Source organism: Chrysochloris asiatica, unplaced genomic scaffold (assembly GCF_000296735.1).
Source record: "Chrysochloris asiatica unplaced genomic scaffold, ChrAsi1.0 scaffold00094, whole genome shotgun sequence".
Taxonomy (NCBI): domain Eukaryota; kingdom Metazoa; phylum Chordata; class Mammalia; order Afrosoricida; family Chrysochloridae; genus Chrysochloris; species Chrysochloris asiatica.
The window spans coordinates 11,685,067-11,703,255 of record NW_006408612.1 but is presented as its reverse complement, the minus strand read 5'-3'; the positions used below and the strand labels follow the sequence as shown (position 1 = coordinate 11,703,255).

General features: G+C 39.5%; 1 protein-coding gene across 1 annotated transcript in view; it reads left to right on the top strand.

Annotated features, from left to right (window-relative positions):
• LOC102841613 (titin-like) overlaps nucleotides 1–18,189 on the top strand; it is a 305,333-nt gene that overhangs the window by 74,020 nt on the left and 213,124 nt on the right. Inside the window, exons 48-77 of the mRNA XM_006866702.1 lie at nucleotides 900–1,178; nucleotides 3,110–3,673; nucleotides 4,149–4,430; nucleotides 4,532–4,810; nucleotides 5,197–5,475; nucleotides 5,573–5,851; nucleotides 5,973–6,260; nucleotides 6,375–6,653; nucleotides 6,746–7,027; nucleotides 7,123–7,401; nucleotides 7,517–7,795; nucleotides 7,897–8,175; nucleotides 8,301–8,588; nucleotides 8,710–8,988; nucleotides 9,122–9,403; nucleotides 9,501–9,779; nucleotides 9,903–10,181; nucleotides 10,293–10,571; nucleotides 10,674–10,961; nucleotides 11,204–11,482; nucleotides 11,696–11,977; nucleotides 13,415–13,693; nucleotides 13,822–14,103; nucleotides 15,351–15,629; nucleotides 15,745–16,032; nucleotides 16,168–16,446; nucleotides 16,541–16,819; nucleotides 16,914–17,192; nucleotides 17,315–17,602; nucleotides 17,727–18,014. Of these exons, the coding sequence (XP_006866764.1) occupies nucleotides 900–1,178; nucleotides 3,110–3,673; nucleotides 4,149–4,430; nucleotides 4,532–4,810; nucleotides 5,197–5,475; nucleotides 5,573–5,851; nucleotides 5,973–6,260; nucleotides 6,375–6,653; nucleotides 6,746–7,027; nucleotides 7,123–7,401; nucleotides 7,517–7,795; nucleotides 7,897–8,175; nucleotides 8,301–8,588; nucleotides 8,710–8,988; nucleotides 9,122–9,403; nucleotides 9,501–9,779; nucleotides 9,903–10,181; nucleotides 10,293–10,571; nucleotides 10,674–10,961; nucleotides 11,204–11,482; nucleotides 11,696–11,977; nucleotides 13,415–13,693; nucleotides 13,822–14,103; nucleotides 15,351–15,629; nucleotides 15,745–16,032; nucleotides 16,168–16,446; nucleotides 16,541–16,819; nucleotides 16,914–17,192; nucleotides 17,315–17,602; nucleotides 17,727–18,014 (8,724 nt within the window). The remainder of the gene's footprint in view (nucleotides 1–899; nucleotides 1,179–3,109; nucleotides 3,674–4,148; nucleotides 4,431–4,531; nucleotides 4,811–5,196; nucleotides 5,476–5,572; nucleotides 5,852–5,972; nucleotides 6,261–6,374; nucleotides 6,654–6,745; nucleotides 7,028–7,122; nucleotides 7,402–7,516; nucleotides 7,796–7,896; nucleotides 8,176–8,300; nucleotides 8,589–8,709; nucleotides 8,989–9,121; nucleotides 9,404–9,500; nucleotides 9,780–9,902; nucleotides 10,182–10,292; nucleotides 10,572–10,673; nucleotides 10,962–11,203; nucleotides 11,483–11,695; nucleotides 11,978–13,414; nucleotides 13,694–13,821; nucleotides 14,104–15,350; nucleotides 15,630–15,744; nucleotides 16,033–16,167; nucleotides 16,447–16,540; nucleotides 16,820–16,913; nucleotides 17,193–17,314; nucleotides 17,603–17,726; nucleotides 18,015–18,189) is intronic.

The window sequence follows — 18,189 nt, the reverse complement described above, 5'->3', positions numbered from 1 at the left end:
TTAAAACTAAGCAAAAATAAATATGATTTTTAGTTTATTTTTTAAAAACATTTGCAATAATATGTAATAAAAAGCCTTCAGTGAACACTGGTGGTGGTAGTGGTTATATGCTGTGGAGTTGGTTCCAACTCATAGTGAATTTGCATAGGGTTTCTGAGGCTGTAAATCTTTACTGGAGCTGAAAGCCTCATCTTTCTCTGCGGGACCGCTGGTAGTTTTGAACTGCTGCCCTTGAGGTTAGCAGCCCGACTTGTAACCACTACACTACCAAAGCTCCTCAGTGAATACTGTTGTTGTTGTTGTTAAGTGCCATCGAGTCGGTTCTGACCCATAGCGACCCTCTATAGGGTGTCCGAGGAGCAGCTGGTGAGCTTGAACTGCCGAACTTACAGTTCAAACGGCATTAACCCACAACGCCATGCCAGGCCTCCTAGCCTTTCCTAAATCACCAATTTCATCCCTGATATCAAAATAACCATGATTAGTCATCCCTTTGTGTTTCCTGTTTCTACTTCTTTTTTGTTGTTTTTTTTTACTTCATCATTTTATTTAGTATATTAGTGGGTTTCTTGTTTGTTTTTTACATTTCTCTTCAGTGTTCCTAGTCAGCATGGTATATTTAAGGAATATATCATGTTGTTATGCATGTAAGCCATGGCATCACGTGTTGATTTTTTTCACTATTCACTGCAATGTAATGATTGAAAATGTTGGAAGTTGCTTTTTACCTTCTTTGACCTTCAACAACCTTTCTCATTTTCCAGTCACTTGTCTTAAATGGCTGCAATCCATCTCACCAATTTCAGTTGTTTTCCTTCATTAACAGCACCAAATGTTAAAAGAAAACTGTGGTGTGTCTGACAAGAAGGTGTGCTAATGGTCTCTGCTTCCCTTTCCAGCTGCTCCCGTGATCAAGAAGAGAATCGAGCACCTGGAAGTAGCCCTGGGCCACCTTGCCAAGTTCACCTGTGAGATCCAGAGTGCCCCCAATGTCCGGTTCCAGTGGTTCAAAGCTGGCAAAGAAATTTACGAGAGTGACAAGTGTTCTATTCGATCTTCAAATTATGTCTCTAGTCTGGAAATCCTGAGAACCCAGGTTGTAGACTGCGGCGAGTACACCTGCAAAGCTTCCAATGAGTATGGCAGTGTCAGCTGTACAGCCACACTAACGGTGACAGGTAATTGCCATATATTGACCTGGATGTCATTACTCTCATTTCATTTTGTTACCAATTTTGCTTTTTGTTCAGGTGCGGGGGAGTGTTTGTCTTGCCAGCTGGAGAGAGCAATGGCCAAGATGGTAACATGATGGTTTGGTTTGGTCTGGTCTTAATTTTGTATTTTTGTTTTGGCCTCTAGTCTTAAAATGTCTAGCAAGATGAAATGTGTCAGGTTATTATTTGATTGGCCTTTAATACTTCATTGAAATATTTCAGAGCAGTTTGATGCTACGAAAAAAAAAATGATGCCCCAATTTAATTAATAGTTTAGGTATCTATTTTATTCACCCAATAAGAACAGAATTACAGAATGAAAAAGAGCTAAAGCAGTAGATTAAAATTAAAGAAATTCCTAACGTGAGACACGGAGTTCTGGTGTGGCATTGTGGGCTAATGCATCACACTACAAAGTCATTTGAACTGCAAGGTCGGTGGTTCAAGCTCAACAGCTGCTCCTTGGAAACCCTATACAGGGTCAACATGGGTAGGAATCGACGTGACAGCACTTAACAACAATGTAAGACAAGGAGCTAATATAAGACTGCAAAATAAGGTTCTTGCCCTAGGATTTGTTTCTAATTTTAAAATAAGAGCAACTATACAAATATTTGGATCTTAGTTTCCTAATTGACCCAAAGAGCACTTTTCAAATAGTTAACACTCATTACATGTTTGGATTTCCTCATTAGCAAAAACTTAGTGTCTCTGTCTCTCTCTCATTGTCTCCCTTTCTCTCTCCCAAGGGAAAGTGTGAATGTCAGCTGTGGTGTGGTGTGGTTTAGGGTTGTTGTAGTTAAGTGCCTGACCCATAGTGACCCTGTGTAGGGTTTCCATGGAACCGCTGGTGAGCTTGAACTGCCAACCTTGCAGTTCAAATGGCTTTGCAGTCTGGTGCATTAACCCACAGCACCACACCAAGAATAACTAACTCATGTTGATGAGAAAAGTTATGCACAAATGTAGAAGGAGTCGGTCCCTGGTGGTCCTTTTCAAGGGGAGCTTCAAAGAAAAGGGCAAATACAGTACATCTTTGACTTGAAAATGTCAGAGTTCCTTGTAGCATCATCTTCTTTTATACAAATGTGCCAAGATCCTAAGAAACCCAAGCCTATGGTAACACTATTAGTTGTGATCATTTTCTGGCATTATTTGTAATGACATTTTTAGGATTTTATTTGCCCAAATCAGGCTAGTTCTATAATGTGACTGACACTGAACTTTATAAATAATAGAGGAAAAGGAGAAGGATGATGCATTAAAAATGGGAGAAGTTCTTAAAGGCTTGCTTCAAAGTGCAGAATGGATATGGGGAATTACTGGTATTAAATATTTTCACAAGTTTGAAATGGCCTAAGAAATGCATTCAAAGTCACACCAGCTAAGGATTTGCTGGAGGTTGTGATAATGGTTAAAGAGACTTTACAAAACTGCTTCAGTCTTCTTCTTATCACTCAATACCCCTAGTCTATAACTGAGTCAAGTGCATTTCCTTTATCATTCTTATACAATCTTCTAATTCATAGAAATGTATTAGCTGAATTTGTCATCAAATAATTCAAACAATTAGTAACTAAAACAGACAAATATTTAGCAATAATAAGTCAATGCTGCTAAATAAAGGAACATTTTGTCCTTTGTTGTGATGTTGTACCATCTAGTTGGTTTTTGTAATAGGGACATTTGAAGTGATGTACTGTTCTTCTATAAAGGACACTCTCATCCTTCTCTTTGACAAACCTTTTGTTCTTACTTTTGCATTACCCTGTTTAAAATAATATCTTTTATTTATCTATAGACATAATTCATCTTTTCTCTGTCTTGGAATTTAGAATTACAGCAAGCACTTTGGGAAGGGACAAAATGTAATGCTGAATCCATTTCTTTTGCAGAGGCATACCCACCAACCTTCCTCTCTAGACCTAAGTCTGTTACGACTTTTGTGGGCAAGGCAGCCAAATTCCTTTGCACCGTGTCAGGGACCCCTGTGATTGAAACCATTTGGCAGAAAGATGGGGCTGCACTATCCCCTTCACCAAACCACAAGATTTCAGATGCAGAAAACAAGCACAGTTTAGAACTCTCAAATCTTACAATTCAAGATAGAGGAGTGTACTCTTGTAAGGCTTCTAACAAGTTTGGAGCCGACATATGCCAAGCTGAGTTGATTATTATCGACAAACCACATTTCATTAAAGAATTGGAGCCTGTGCAATCAGCAATCAACAAGAAGATACACCTGGAGTGTCAAATAGATGAAGACAGGAAAGTTACAGTTACATGGAATAAAGATGGGCAAAAACTTCCCCCTGGAAAAGACTATAGGATCTATTTTGAAGATAAAATCGCATCAATTGAGATTCCATTAGCCAAAGTGAAAGATACAGGTACTTACGTCTGTACAGCTTCAAACGAGGCTGGCAGCAGTTCCTCTTCAGCAACTGTAACCATCAGAGGTAAGAAAGGTGTGAATATATTTTTCATTTCCTTCTCTGGAAGGAAAAATTACTGACAGACAATGCAATAATGGGACTTTGTTCTTAAAATTATTTAATTTAAGCAAGCATGTTGGTTTGGGGAAATCTTGCTTTATTTTTTCATTCTTTACAGGTCATTTATTGTTATTCTTTTCTGTCTGGCATCAACAAAATTTGCTTAAAATTTCTTCTAAGAACATCAAGTGTTTAGGCCATCCTTTAATATCTTCTTTTATAAAATTGCTCTTTGAGTGAGGATAATTTTGTTCTTTGAATTTTTCAGTCTATGGGCTGGGTAAATAAATGTATTAGAATGATTGAGAGCTATTGCGTGCACCAAGGCTTTTTCACAGCTTGTGTGTATCGTGTCTTTTCGTTGTATATGTCTCATTTTCTTTGGCAGAGTTCAGGCATCAACTATCTTTCCCTTTTTCTTTTTGCACACTCCATGTAGAGCCCCCCTCCTTTGTGAAGAAGGTGGATCCCTCTTATTTAATGCTCCCAGGTGAATCAGCACGCCTCCATTGTAAACTGAAAGGCTCCCCTGTAATTCAGATTACTTGGTTTAAGAATAACAAAGAACTTACTGAAAGTAACACAGTCCGAATGTCTTTTGCCAATTCGGAAGCTGTCCTGGACATTACAGATGTAAAAGTTGAAGACAGTGGAAATTACTCATGTGAAGCAGTGAATGACGTGGGTAGTGATACCTGCAGCACTGAAATAGTTATCAAAGGTGTGTTTCCTCGGTTTTATAGTCCATTGTTTTTCTGAGAAAATTTTTCTTTTTTCATTACTTGTAACACGTTATTTATGAATGCTTTCATGCTTTTGTAGAACCTCCTTCTTTCATCAAAACTCTTGAGCCTGCAGACATAGTAAGAGGAGCAAATGCCTTACTTCAGTGTGAAATCTCTGGCACTGGACCATTTGAAATTAGCTGGTTCAAAGACAAGAAGCAAATTCGAAGTAGTAAAAAGTACAGGTTGTTTTCTCAGAAGTCTCTTGTGTCTCTGGAGATCTTTTCATTTAATAGTGCAGATGTTGGTGACTATGAATGTGTTGTTGCTAATGAAGTCGGGAAGTGTGGCTGCGTCGCAACACACTTATTAAAAGGTTAGTGCTTGGAACTGACATCTTTTTAATACATTGTCAAAATACCTTTCTTAACCCCTGGAAAGAAAACGGGTACGTTCTCTTCATCTCCTGTCCTTTAAAAATACGGTTTTTGACCTGGGAACTGGGAAGCAAAAGTTATTTTGACCCAATTGTAACTACTTTGTCCTTGATAACAAAGGAAATTGCATAATAAGCCATTTCTTACCTAGAACTAATGACTACACATCTTCTATGCTTCTGTCTCTTAAATGGAATTGCAATTCTTCAATACCATGGAATAACAGTGTTGATCAAGATACATATAATCTTGATAAAACTTGTACATTTCTATGGTTTTAAGCATGTTTGGTAATCAATTCTGTATGCTCTCTTTCTTTAACTAGAACCACCAACCTTTGTAAAGAAAGTAGATGATTTCACTGCACTAGCAGGACAAATGGTAACTCTCCAAGCTGCTGTGAGAGGGTCAGAACCCATTTCTGTCACATGGATGAAAGGGCAAGAGGTCATTAAAGAAGATGAAAAAATCAAAATGAGCTTCTCCAATGGTGTCGCAGTCTTGATAATCCCTGAGGTTCAGATTAACTTGGGTGGCAAATACACATGTCTGGCTGAAAATGAAGCAGGAAGTCAAACATCTGTTGGGGAATTGATAGTTAAAGGTTTGTGTAGGAGTATTTTAACTTTGAGCCCATATTTCCATTTAAAGTAAAACCCTAATGCATACTTAGGAATCCTAACTCTTTAATGCCCTTGTAGAACCTGCCAAAATCATTGAGAAAGCAGAACTGACCCAGGTAACAGCAGGAGATCCGGCCACGCTGGAGTACACGGTCACAGGCACTCCAGAACTCAAGCCCAAATGGTACAAAGATGGGCGACCCCTGGTTGCCAGCAAAAAGTACAGAATAAGCTTTAAAAACAACGTTGCCCAACTCAAATTTTACTCGGCTGAACTCCATGATAGTGGTCAGTACACGTTTGAGATTTCCAATGAAGTAGGCACCAGCTCCTGTGAGACGACTTTCACCGTATTAGGTTAGTATTTCAGGATTCTGGAGACTATGCTACATATTCCTTTGAAAGCTAACAAATTTCAAAAATAAATCACCATTACTTTTCCACATTGATCTTTTATCCCTTCTTATGTCACGAACAGATCGAGACATTGCTCCATTTTTCACCAAACCCTTACGCAACGTGGACAGTGTTGTGAGCGGTACATGCAGGCTAGACTGCAAAATTGCTGGCTCCCTCCCAATGAGGGTGTCCTGGTTTAAGGATGGTAAAGAAATAGCCTCTTCTGACAAATATCGAATAGCATTTGTGGAAGGCACGGCCTCTTTGGAGATAAGCAGAGTAGACATGAATGACGCAGGAAATTTCACTTGTCGAGCCACAAATTCTGTGGGAAGCAAAGACAGCAGCGGAGCCCTGATTGTGCAAGGTTGGCTGGAGACTTTGCATTTCGTTCTTACCATAGATTATATTCAAAGTAAGGCTTCTTCCTTTAATCACACCTCTTAATTTCTTGAAATTCTTTCTTATACTCCTTCTTCAGAACCACCCAGTTTTGTAACTAAACCCCGATCCAAGGATGTTCTGCCTGGCTCGGCAGTTTGTCTGAAGAGCACTTTCCAAGGGTCTACCCCTCTCACAATCAGATGGTTTAAGGGTGACAAAGAGCTGGTTTCTGGTGGAAGCTGCTACATTACCAAAGAAGCTTTAGAAAGTTCTCTGGAGCTCTATGCAGTAAAAATATCTGATTCGGGCACATACACCTGTAAAGTCAGCAACGTTGCTGGAAGCGTGGAGTGCAGTGCAAACTTGTTTGTAAAAGGTTTGCATCGTTTTCTTGACATCTTTGTGTCTTTGCTATTATAAGCTCTTTGCTCTTTCTCATGTTTCTTAATAACCTCCTTCCTTTCACAGGGCCTGCCACATTTGTTGAAAAGTTAGAACCATCACAACTGTTAAAGAAGGGAGATGCCACTCAGCTAACCTGCAAAGTAACGGGCACCCCTCCAATTAAAATAACATGGTTTGTAAATGACAGAGAAATTAAGGAGAGCAGCAAGCACAAGATGTCTTTTGTGGAGTCCACTGCAGTTCTGAGCCTTACAGATGTTGCCATTGAAGACAGTGGTGAATATATGTGTGAGGCTCAAAACGAGGCTGGTAGTGACCACTGCAGTTGTATTGTAATAGTGAAAGGTTTGTGTTCACTTTGCCCCTTGTTTTACCAAAATTCGGACCCATAACATAGACCCTTCCCCCACTAACGTAAAATAAATCCTTTTCTACCATAGAGTCACCTTACTTTACCAAAGAATTCAAATCAATTGAAGTATTGAAGGAGTATGATGTCATGTTGCTGGCTGAGGTGGCAGGCACACCTCCCTTTGAGATCACTTGGTTCAAAGACAACACGACTCTGAGAAGTGGTAGGAAGTATAAAACTTACATTCAGGATCAGCTGGTTAGCCTGCAGGTCCTCAAGTTTGTAGCTGCGGATGCTGGCGAGTACCAGTGTCGGGTGACCAATGAGGTGGGAAGCAGCACGTGCAGTGCCAGGGTGACTTTAAGAGGTTAGTGTTGGTTCAAATTATGGGCTGACTGTCTGCAGAGTCAACTCTTTGAGAGAAAAAAAAAAAAAATCCAGTTACAAATCTGGTCTTGATTTAGAATCTGTTCTTCTATTAGAACCCCCATCCTTTGTAAAGAAGATCGAGAGCACCAGCTCCCTTCGAGGAGGTACAGCTGCCTTCCAGGCCACTCTGAAGGGCTCTTTGCCAATCACAGTCACTTGGTTAAAAGACAACGAGGAAATCACAGAAGATGATAATATCAGAATGACTTTTGAGAACAACATAGCCAGTCTATACTTCAGTGGCATTGAAGTAAAGCATGATGGAAAATATATCTGTCAGGCCAAAAATGATGCAGGACTGCAAAGATGTTCTGCGCTACTCTCAGTAAAAGGTTGGTTCTGAAATGTTTCTTTGGGTTTGAGGAAGAAATGAAGATGTAAGCCTTTCTGCAGAGCAATTCACAGCCTACATCCATTCCTTTATTTTCTACAGAACCAGCAACAATCACTGATGAGGCTGTGTCTATAGATGTCACCCAAGGAGACCCAGCCACTTTGCAGGTTAAATTTTCAGGAACTAAGGAAATTACAGCCAAGTGGTTTAAAGATGGTCAAGAACTGACCCTGGGCCCCAAATACAAAATCAGTGTCACAGACACAGTCTCCATCCTGAAGATTATTTCTACAGAAAAGAAAGATAGTGGAGAATATACTTTTGAAGTCCAAAATGATGTTGGGAGAAGCAGCTGCAAGGCTAGAATTAATGTATTAGGTTGGTATCCCTTTTGTATGGCAAGGAATTGGGCATGTCTGCGCTCCTTTATCCCTTACAATTTAATAGAATGTACACATTGATAGATTGACCTAACCTTGATTTTTTGCTTTTCTGTTGGATAGATCTTATCATTCCTCCCTCATTCACCAAAAAGCTGAAGAAAATGGACAGCATTAAAGGGTCTTTCATTGACTTAGAATGTATAGTGGCTGGGTCACATCCCATAAGCATCCAATGGTTCAGAGATGATCAAGAAATTTCAGCTAGTGAAAAGTACAAATTCTCTTTTCATGACAATACTGCCTTCTTGGAAATCAGTCAGCTGGAAGGTACAGACAGTGGGACATACACTTGTTCTGCCACCAATAAGGCAGGCCACAACCAGTGCAGTGGCTATCTGACCGTCAAAGGTTGGCAACTTTTACCTCTACTTATCAAAGACTTAACTGCATTTTCATTTCTTGATTCTTACCTTGATTGCTCAGATATGAAACAAATCTTGCTTTCCCCTTTTGCTTTTTCTTTACCCAGAACCCCCTTACTTCATGGAAAAGCCACAGTCACAAGATGTGAACCCTACTATGAGAGTTCAATTAAAGGCTCTTGTGGGTGGCACTGCACCCATGACAATAAAATGGTTTAAAGATAATAAAGAGTTGCACTCGGGAGCAGCTCGCTCGGTTTGGAAGGATGACACCTCCACTGTTCTAGAACTCTTTTCAGTCAAAGCTGCAGATTCTGGGACCTACATTTGCCAGCTAAGCAACGATGTTGGCACAGCAACCAGTAAAGCCACACTCTTTGTAAAAGGTCTAGTATCTATCTCTCTTCACTTTCTTGCCTGTCTAGAGTTTCTTTGGGGAAGAGAGTGTTCAGAAAGCAATGTTTGCTCTTCGGCCTTTGTTTTTAAAAAAATGTTCCACCTTTTCTTTTTCATATTCAGAACCTCCTCAATTCATTAAGAAGCCCAGTCCAGTATTAGTGTTGAGGAATGGACAATCAACAACATTTGAATGTCAAATAACCGGCACTCCTGAAATCAAGGTTTCTTGGTATCTGGATGGAAATGAAATAACAGCCATTAAGAAACATGGCATTTCCTTCATTGATGGTTTAGCCACTTTCCAAATATCTGGTGCCAGGGTAGAAAATAGTGGAACTTACGTCTGTGAAGCTCGAAATGATGCAGGCACAGCCAGCTGTAGCATTGAACTAAAAGTGAAAGGTTTGTTACTGGAATCTGCTTTCCATTTGGCTGGACTGCCTGGTCAGCAGTTCGTTCCTTGAGTAAGCTAGTCTCTGTCTTCCTTTTGAATCTTTAGAACCTCCCACCTTCATCAGGGAGCTGCAGCCTGTGGAAGTAGTGAAAGACAGCGATGTGGAGTTGGAGTGTGAAGTCGCAGGGACGTCTCCATTTGAAGTCACGTGGCTGAAGAATAACAAGGAAATTCGAAGCAGCAAAAAATATACACTGACTGACAGAGTATCGGTGTTTAACCTCCACATAACCAGGTGTGACCCTTCAGACACCGGTGATTACCAGTGTATTGTATCCAATGAAGGAGGCAGCTGTTCTTGCAGCACTAAAGTCTCCCTGAAAGGTCAGTTATAGACATGAGAAATAGGCTCCCAAATACAGTTTCTCTTCTGCTTTTTAATTTTATGATTATGAATCCCAACTAAGATGGACCTCTTCTTTCCCACACTGTCTTGTTCAACCACAGAGCCTCCAACGTTCACTAAGAAAATAGAAAATGTCACTACAGTTTTGAAAAGTTCTGCCACCTTCCAGGGTACTGTGGCAGGATCTCCCCCTATTTCTATAACCTGGCTCAAGGATGATCAGATTCTTGATGAAGATGATAATGTTCATATTTCATTTGTGAACAACGTGGCTGTACTTCAGATCAGAACTGTGGATAACGGCCACAGTGGAAGATACACCTGTCAGGCCAAGAACGAGTCGGGTGTAGAGAGGTGTTATGCTTTCCTTCTAGTACAAGGTTTGTAAGCTGTTCACTCTCTAATTAGTCTATGGTGAAAATTGAGTCAGCACAGCCTTTTCCTAGTGGGATTATCTATGCAATTCATCTACGTTTTCATCCTTACTGCAGAACCTGCTCAAATCATAGAGAAAGCAAAATCAGTTGATGTGACGGAGAAAGACCCGGTAACCTTAGAATGTGTTGTGGCTGGAACACCAGAACTCAAAGTTAAATGGCTCAAAGATGGGAAACAAATTGTGCCCAGTAGATACTTTTCAATGAGCTTTGAAAATAATGTGGCCAGTTTTAGGATTCAGTCAGTAATGAAGCAAGACAGTGGTCAGTATACTTTCAAGGTGGAAAATGACTTTGGAAGCAGTAGCTGCGATGCCTACCTGAGTGTACTAGGTTTGTGTCTTTGCCTCAATCAGCTTCTTTTTTCTATAAAATGTCCTTTGTAAATGAATGGCAACATTGTAATGGATGTGTTTTGCTATTCCCATTGGACAGATCAAAATATCCCTCCATCATTCACCAAAAAAATCACCAAAATGGACAAAGTTCTGGGCTCTTCTGTTCATATGGAGTGCAAGGTCTCTGGCTCACTTCCTATTAGTGCTCAGTGGTTTAAGGATGGAAAAGAAATAGCTGCAAGTGCAAAATACAGACTTGTGTGTCATGAGAACACCATGTCGCTGGAAGTTAATAATCTGGAATTAGAAGATACTGCAAATTACACATGCAAAGTGTCAAATGTAGCAGGAGATGATGCATGCAGTGCCATCTTAACTGTGAAAGGTTAGGATTTCTTTACCTCTTCTTGGTTCTTCTTTGTGAATGCTTTAAAATTGGTTTAATCTTACCATTGTATTCTTGCGTATTAAAATGTCAGTAATTCTGTTTCTTACATACATATTCATTGAATTCAAGAAATACTCTGTGATGAGCTCTTTTTAGTATTTTTTCTTATATGTCCAAACAACTGTCAAAATAATTCGGCTATAAAGAATTTAATTAAATATTTCTCTTGAAATCTATAGAACCACCAAGCTTCCTAGAGAAACCTGAGCGACAACAAGCCATACCTGATTCTACAGTGGAATTTAAAGCCGTACTAAAAGGAACACCACCATTTAAAATAAAGTGGTTTAAGGATGATGTGGAACTTGTCTCTGGACCTAAGTGTTTTATTGGCTTAGAAGGGTCAACTAGCTTTTTAAATCTCTACTCAGTGGATGCTTCCAAGACTGGACAATATACTTGCCAAGTTACCAATGATGTTGGTAGCGACTCTTGTACTACAATGTTGCTTGTGACAGGTGTGCAAATTTAAGTGTCGTATGTTTTTGGCTAACTGTGGCTCTAGTTCTTTGTGTAATCTGTTATGGTGCATCTTGCCAACCAAGACAATACTCTTCTTTTTAACACAATTGATGGTATTTGCCAATGTTTATGCTTCTCTCTTTCCTACATGCTACCTTATTTAACTTTGGTTATCTCCCTCATCATCTCTTCTTTCCTTGACTCTCTAGAACCACCAAAGTTTGTTAAGAAATTAGAAGCATCTAAAATCGTGAAAGCAGGTGACTCGCCACGATTTGAATGCAAGATAACTGGATCCCCAGAAATCAGAGTTGTATGGTACAGAAATGAACATGAGCTTCCAACCAGTGAAAAATACAGAATGACTTTCATTGACTCAGTGGCAGTCATACAGATGAATCATCTCGGTACTGAGGACAGTGGAGACTTCATTTGTGAGGCTCAGAATCCTGCTGGCAGCGCAAGCTGCAGTATCAAGATTATAGTGAAAGGTAGAAACTTCTTATATTTCTTATTAACTGAAGCCCACTTTCTTTTTGTTTGAGATTATGAATATTTCCTAACCTACTATTTCCTTTTTAGGTGATATTTCGTCTTTAACTGTACTTATATGCATGAATCATTCTGTAATATATTTCTTATCATTCCAGTGCATAATGCTAATCACCTCAGCACATTATTGAAGCAGTTCAAATCTGGTATTTTGAAAATGCACAAAAGAGCTAAGCTAAGAAATCATTTTGCCTTCAATTTCCAGCTATATCATCCTCCTCACTATATAATAATAGCTTCATCCTAAATAACAAGGAACATTGATTCTTTATGTTGTTGTTGTTACGCCCAAGTGCCATCGAGTCAGTTCTGACTCATAGCGACTCTGTATAGGGTTTCCAAGGAGGGACCTTGTGGTTCAAACCAACTTTGAAAAACAACACAGGTTTTAACCCTACCATCATACAGGGACAGTTATCATTTTTCTTTTCTTTCACAATGTCAGTTCCTACCTTTCAAAAACTCTATTACTGTATCAAGGTATAAGTAATATTAGTATTTTTTGTAACCATTTCCAGTAGTTTTTGCACAAAATCCAAGGTCATCTTGTTGAGAGACAATCACTGCAATTCCCTCTTACTGAGATGTTGTTGTTGTGAAGTGCCCTCGAGTCGATTCTGACCCATAGCAACCCTATATAGGGTTTCCGAGGAGCAGCTGGTGAGTTTGAACTGCCAACCTTGCAGTTCAAATGGCTTTGCAGTCTGGTGTATTAACCCACAGCGCCACACCAGAACTCCAGAACAAAGAGCATCCCTGGGTGGGATAGAAGGCTTCAAATCGTAGATCATGGGAGGAGTTCCCAGTGACTAGGATGTAGAACAGAGTACTGCTGGTGTTGTAGGATAACTATTGATGGGACTGCAAACCACAAAGTGAGCAGTTCAAACCCACCAGGTGCTCTGCAGGAGAAAGATGAGACTTGCTGCTCCTGTAAAGATTTATAAACCTCAGAAATCCTACGCAGAGTCACTTTGAGTCAGAACACGCTTGATGGAAGCTAACAATAGCAAGCGATAGAGCATATACAAACACTTCTATCTCTGAAATCAGGATTCCACATTTCATACAAATCATGTTAATTAATATGCTTGTTTACTTACAAATTTTCTATCAGTCTTTAGAGTCCATGATAAATTAGTAAAGTGAAGTAGACAGCATGCTCAACTGTGTACCAGAACATCTAGAAGTCTATCTTGGGATCTTCAACTACCTGGTTGAGTGGTCTTACTCAGTTGCCTCTCTGAGTGATAATGCTGGACACTGCTTAGCCATTAGAATCACGTGAACCTTACTTCCAATTTAAAACAAGGAAATGAAACCTCTCATTCTCTGAAGTTAAAAGTCCAATTCATAAGCCATTTTCTATTTTACAGAACCACCTGTTTTTAGCAGCATCCCTCCTGTAGTAGAAACACTTAAAAACACTGAAGTAAGTCTTGAATGTGAACTTTCTGGAACACCACCGTTTGAAGTGGTATGGTATAAAGATAAGCGTCAACTTCGAAGTAGCAAGAAATATAAGATTGCATCCAAAAACTTTCATGCAAGCATTCACATTTTGAATGTTGAAACCTCAGACATCGGTGAATACCAGTGCAAGGCACAAAATGAAGTGGGAAGTGATACTTGCATTTGTACTGTAAAATTAAAAGGTATGTATATTTCCTGCATACGGTAGAAATAATAAGAATGTACAAAATGTCCTCTTTTTTCCTTTTCTCTTCCATTATGTGGGTATTCTTTTTAAAAAAAAAAACTCCATTCATCTTTTCCTGTTCAGAGCCACCAAGATTTATCTCCAAACTGAACAGCCTCACTGTTGTAGCTGGCGAGCCGGCTGAGTTACAAGCATCCATAGAAGGAGCCCAGCCTATTTCTGTTCAGTGGCTTAAAGAGAAGGAAGAAGTGATTAGAGAAAGTGAAAACATCAGAATTACATTTGTGGAAAATGTTGCAACTCTGCAGTTTGCAAAAGCAGAACCAGCGAATGCTGGAAAGTATATCTGCCAAGTCAAGAATGCTGGTGGAACAAGGGAAAGCATGGCCACGCTGACTGTTTTAGGTTGGTATAATAGGCCCCGGACAGGAAACGGTACCAAACACTGGGATGAATACTGAGAATGACTGCAGACTTTCTTTTCCTGAACTTCTTCTGGAACGTTGTTAATCCTCACTTAGTTTGACGGTTTAGAAGAAAGGGCCTGATTGATCTTTCAAGCATTCTTCTCTCTTTTTGTAATTCAAAAAAAAGTTAGCCATCTGTCTTGTTGCTTCCTGACTGTAAGCAATTCAGAATTCAGAAGAATGATATGGAAACAAACTGAAATTCTCGATAGATTAGCAGATATAATAGTAATGTGGCACTATAGGATAAGCATTGGACGGAAAAGTCAGTTTGAACTGAAAGGCCGACGGTTCAAACTCACCAGCTGCTCCTTGAAAACCCTATACAGGGTTGCTAAGTGTCTGAACTAACTCAGCGGCACTTAACAGCAATCTTTTGCTTATTAAGCGTTGGTTTACTAACTGGGAGGTTGACAGTCTGAACCCACCAGCAACTCCTCAGTAAAAAGATTAGACGTCCGCTTCCACAAAGATATATAGCCTCGAAAACCCTACCAGGCAGTTTACTCTGTCCTATAAGTCGGAATTGATTCATTGGGAATGGGATATCTTTGGCTTAAGCCTGAAATAGTTAGGAATCAGCATATGCCTAAAGGAAATTTAGCTTTCAAAGTACTAGTTGTTAAAGCTCATGAGTTTCAAAGGTCTAAATTTGATAGGAAACTTGAACTTTCATTTCTGGGACATATCAAATTTTAATTCAGAAATTGTTTGAATAAAAACTTTCAAAAAGCAGTCTTATACACCTTAAAATAAAATAAAAATTCAAAAAGAAATTCACAATAAAATGCAGCCTTTGCACAAAAGAGACTCAAGTCCAAATCATTATATACTGCCCAATGTGCGTTGTTTAAATCATTTTGGAAGAGGGATAGTGCACAAACATGTAGTTCTTAATGTTGTTGTTGTTGAGTGCCATCGAGTCAGTTCCAACTCATAACAATCCTGTATTGGGTTTCTGATGAGCAGCTGGTGAGCTTGAACCGCCAACTTTGTGGTTCAAACCTAGGTTGTAGTCCAGCGCATTAACTCACAGCGCTTTGTTCTGACGACAGCATGTAACTATAGGTTCACATTTAAAAGCCTAGGAAAAGAACCCTAACATGACCCTACCATTGGAAGAAGCGTTCTCCTTTGTGAATTTGTTAGCAGACATTGACAGATGGATATCATGTTTCATTTCAGAGCCCGCAGCCATTGTTGAGAAGGCAGGGTCGATGACAGTGACTGTAGGAGAAACGTGTACTATGGAGTGTAAAGTAGCTGGCACTCCGGAACTCTCAGTTGAATGGTACAAGGATGGAAAACTGCTGACCAGCAGCCAAAAACACAAATTTAGCTTCTACAACAAAGTCTCAACTCTAAAGATTCTCTCTGTTGAAAAGCAAGATGCAGGAACATACACTTTCCAGGTTCAAAATAATGTTGGAAAAAGCAGCTGCACAGCTGTGATTGATGTTTCAGGTTAGTTCTGATATTTTCTGCTGATTACTTACAAATTCCTTTTACAAGATGACGTCTTTCCAAGTGTCTTCTCTTTTCTCAAATCATCATGAGTCTCTTGCCTTTTCCCACACAGACCGAATGGTTCCTCCCTCTTTCACACGAAGACTGAAAAATATCTGTGGGGTGCTGGGGACCTCTTGCATCTTAGAGTGCAAAGTAGCTGGATCATCGCCAATCTCTGTGGCCTGGTTTCATGAGAAAACAAAGATTGTCAGTGGTGCCAAATACCAAACCACATTTTCAGATAATGTCTGTACTCTGCAGCTGAATTCTCTGGACTCATCAGATATGGGCAATTACACATGTGTGGCTGCTAATGTTGCTGGGTCTGATGAATGTCGTGCAATGCTGACTGTACAAGGTCAGTGTCTTACAAATTCCTTCTTGAGTTCACATTCAGGTTGACAAACAGTCAAAAGTTCTCTTTTTGAATTCAAAATTGCAACTAGATTTGAAGTGTATTGAATCTTTTCATTGCCCTCTTTGTCTATGTTAGAACCACCCTCTTTTGTGAAGGAACCTGAGCCTTCAGAAGTGCTACCAGGCAAAAATGTAACCTTCACAAGTGTTATTCGAGGAACCCCTCCTTTCAAGGTTGGCTGGTTCAGAGGTGCTAGAGAGCTGGTGAAAGGAGACAAGTGTAACATCTATTTTGAAGACACTGTGGCCGAACTGGAATTATTTAATGTTGACATATCTCAGAGTGGGGAATATACCTGTGTGGTTTCTAACAACGCTGGCCAAACATCCTGCACAACTCGTCTCTTTGTAAAAGGTTGGCTCAAGTGCATTTGATCTTCTTATATTTTGTCTACTGACATTGTTGTGTTTTTACTGTGTTTAACCCACTGGGCTTTGTCATTGTCTAGAACCAGCAGCATTTGTGAAGAAATTAAGTGATCACTCTGTAGAACCAGGGAAATCCATAATTCTGGAAGGCACCTATACTGGAACACTTCCAATTTCAGTCACCTGGAAAAAGAATGGCGTAAACATAACTCAATCTGAAAAATGCAGCATTGTCACAACAGAGAAAACTTGCATCCTGGAAATCCTCAATAGCACAAAAGGAGATGCAGGACAGTATTCCTGCGAGATTGCAAATGAGGCAGGAAGGGATGTGTGCGAAGCTCTGGTATCTACATTAGGTATGTTGGCCTCACGCTCCCTTAAATTATTTATGTTCTTCTAACACGAAGCCTCTTCAATTCCAAGTGCTGATTGTAAGTCTTTCTTCTTTAGAACCTCCTTATTTTGTTACGGAACTGGAACCTCTGGAAGCATCCATTGGCGATTCTGTGTCTTTACAATGCCAAGTTGCTGGGACACCAGAAATCACAGTCTTTTGGTACAAAGGAGACACCAAGTTACGTCCAACTCCTGAATACAGAACCTACTTTACTAACAACGTGGCTACACTTGTTTTTAATAAAGTGAATATCAACGACAGTGGAGAGTATACATGTAAAGCAGAAAATAGCATAGGAACTGCTTCCTCTAAGACTATCTTCAGAATTCAAGGTGATGATATTATTTTGGAAATTAATCAATTTCTTTTTCTTATCTTAACTTTTTAATCTCTACTAGGAAGCTAATTTTCCCTTCACCTACTAATGTCTCAAGTACTACCTGTTGTTCTACAGAACGTCAACTTCCACCTTCATTTGCAAGACAATTAAAGGACATTGAACAAACTGTTGGATTACCAGTTACATTCACTTGTCGATTAAATGGCTCAGCACCCATTCAAGTGTGCTGGTATAGAGATGGTGTACTTTTAAGAGATGATGAAAATCTACAGACATCATTTGTAGATAATGTGGCAACTTTAAAAATTTTGCAAACTGACTTGAGTCACTCTGGCCAATATTCTTGCTCAGCTTCCAATCCACTTGGGACAGCATCTTCTAGTGCAAGGCTGACAGCAAGAGGTTTGTTTCTATGTTAATCTTTCTCTTTGAAAACCATTACTTCTTATTGCATTGTCAAAGTGTAGAGGCTGCCAATGAAAAAAGCAAAAAACAATACGCATTGTCTTTTCCTCTCATCTTCCAGAACCTAAGAAATCTCCCTTCTTTGACATCAAGCCTGTATCTATAGATGTTATTGCTGGAGAAAGTGCTGATTTTGAGTGTCATGTTACTGGTGCCCAACCAATGAGAATCACTTGGTCAAAAGATAACAAGGAAATCCGTCCTGGAGGAAACTATACAATTACATGTGTGGGAAATACTCCCCACTTGAGAATTCTTAAAGTAGGCAAAGGAGACTCTGGTCAGTACACTTGCCAAGCAACTAATGATGTTGGCAAAGACATGTGCTCGGCTCAACTCAGTGTAAAAGGTATCATTGCATGGTATTTACCAACATTTGTGCTTTCCTGGATTTGTGTAATTGTCTTCTAAAAATCTCTTTAGAATTTTTTTTTTAATAAAAATAAATATTTCTTTCAAAACGTTTGGAACAGACTAACTGGATGTGTTAGAGTTTATCCATTAGTGTTGAAGTTGTTGTTGTT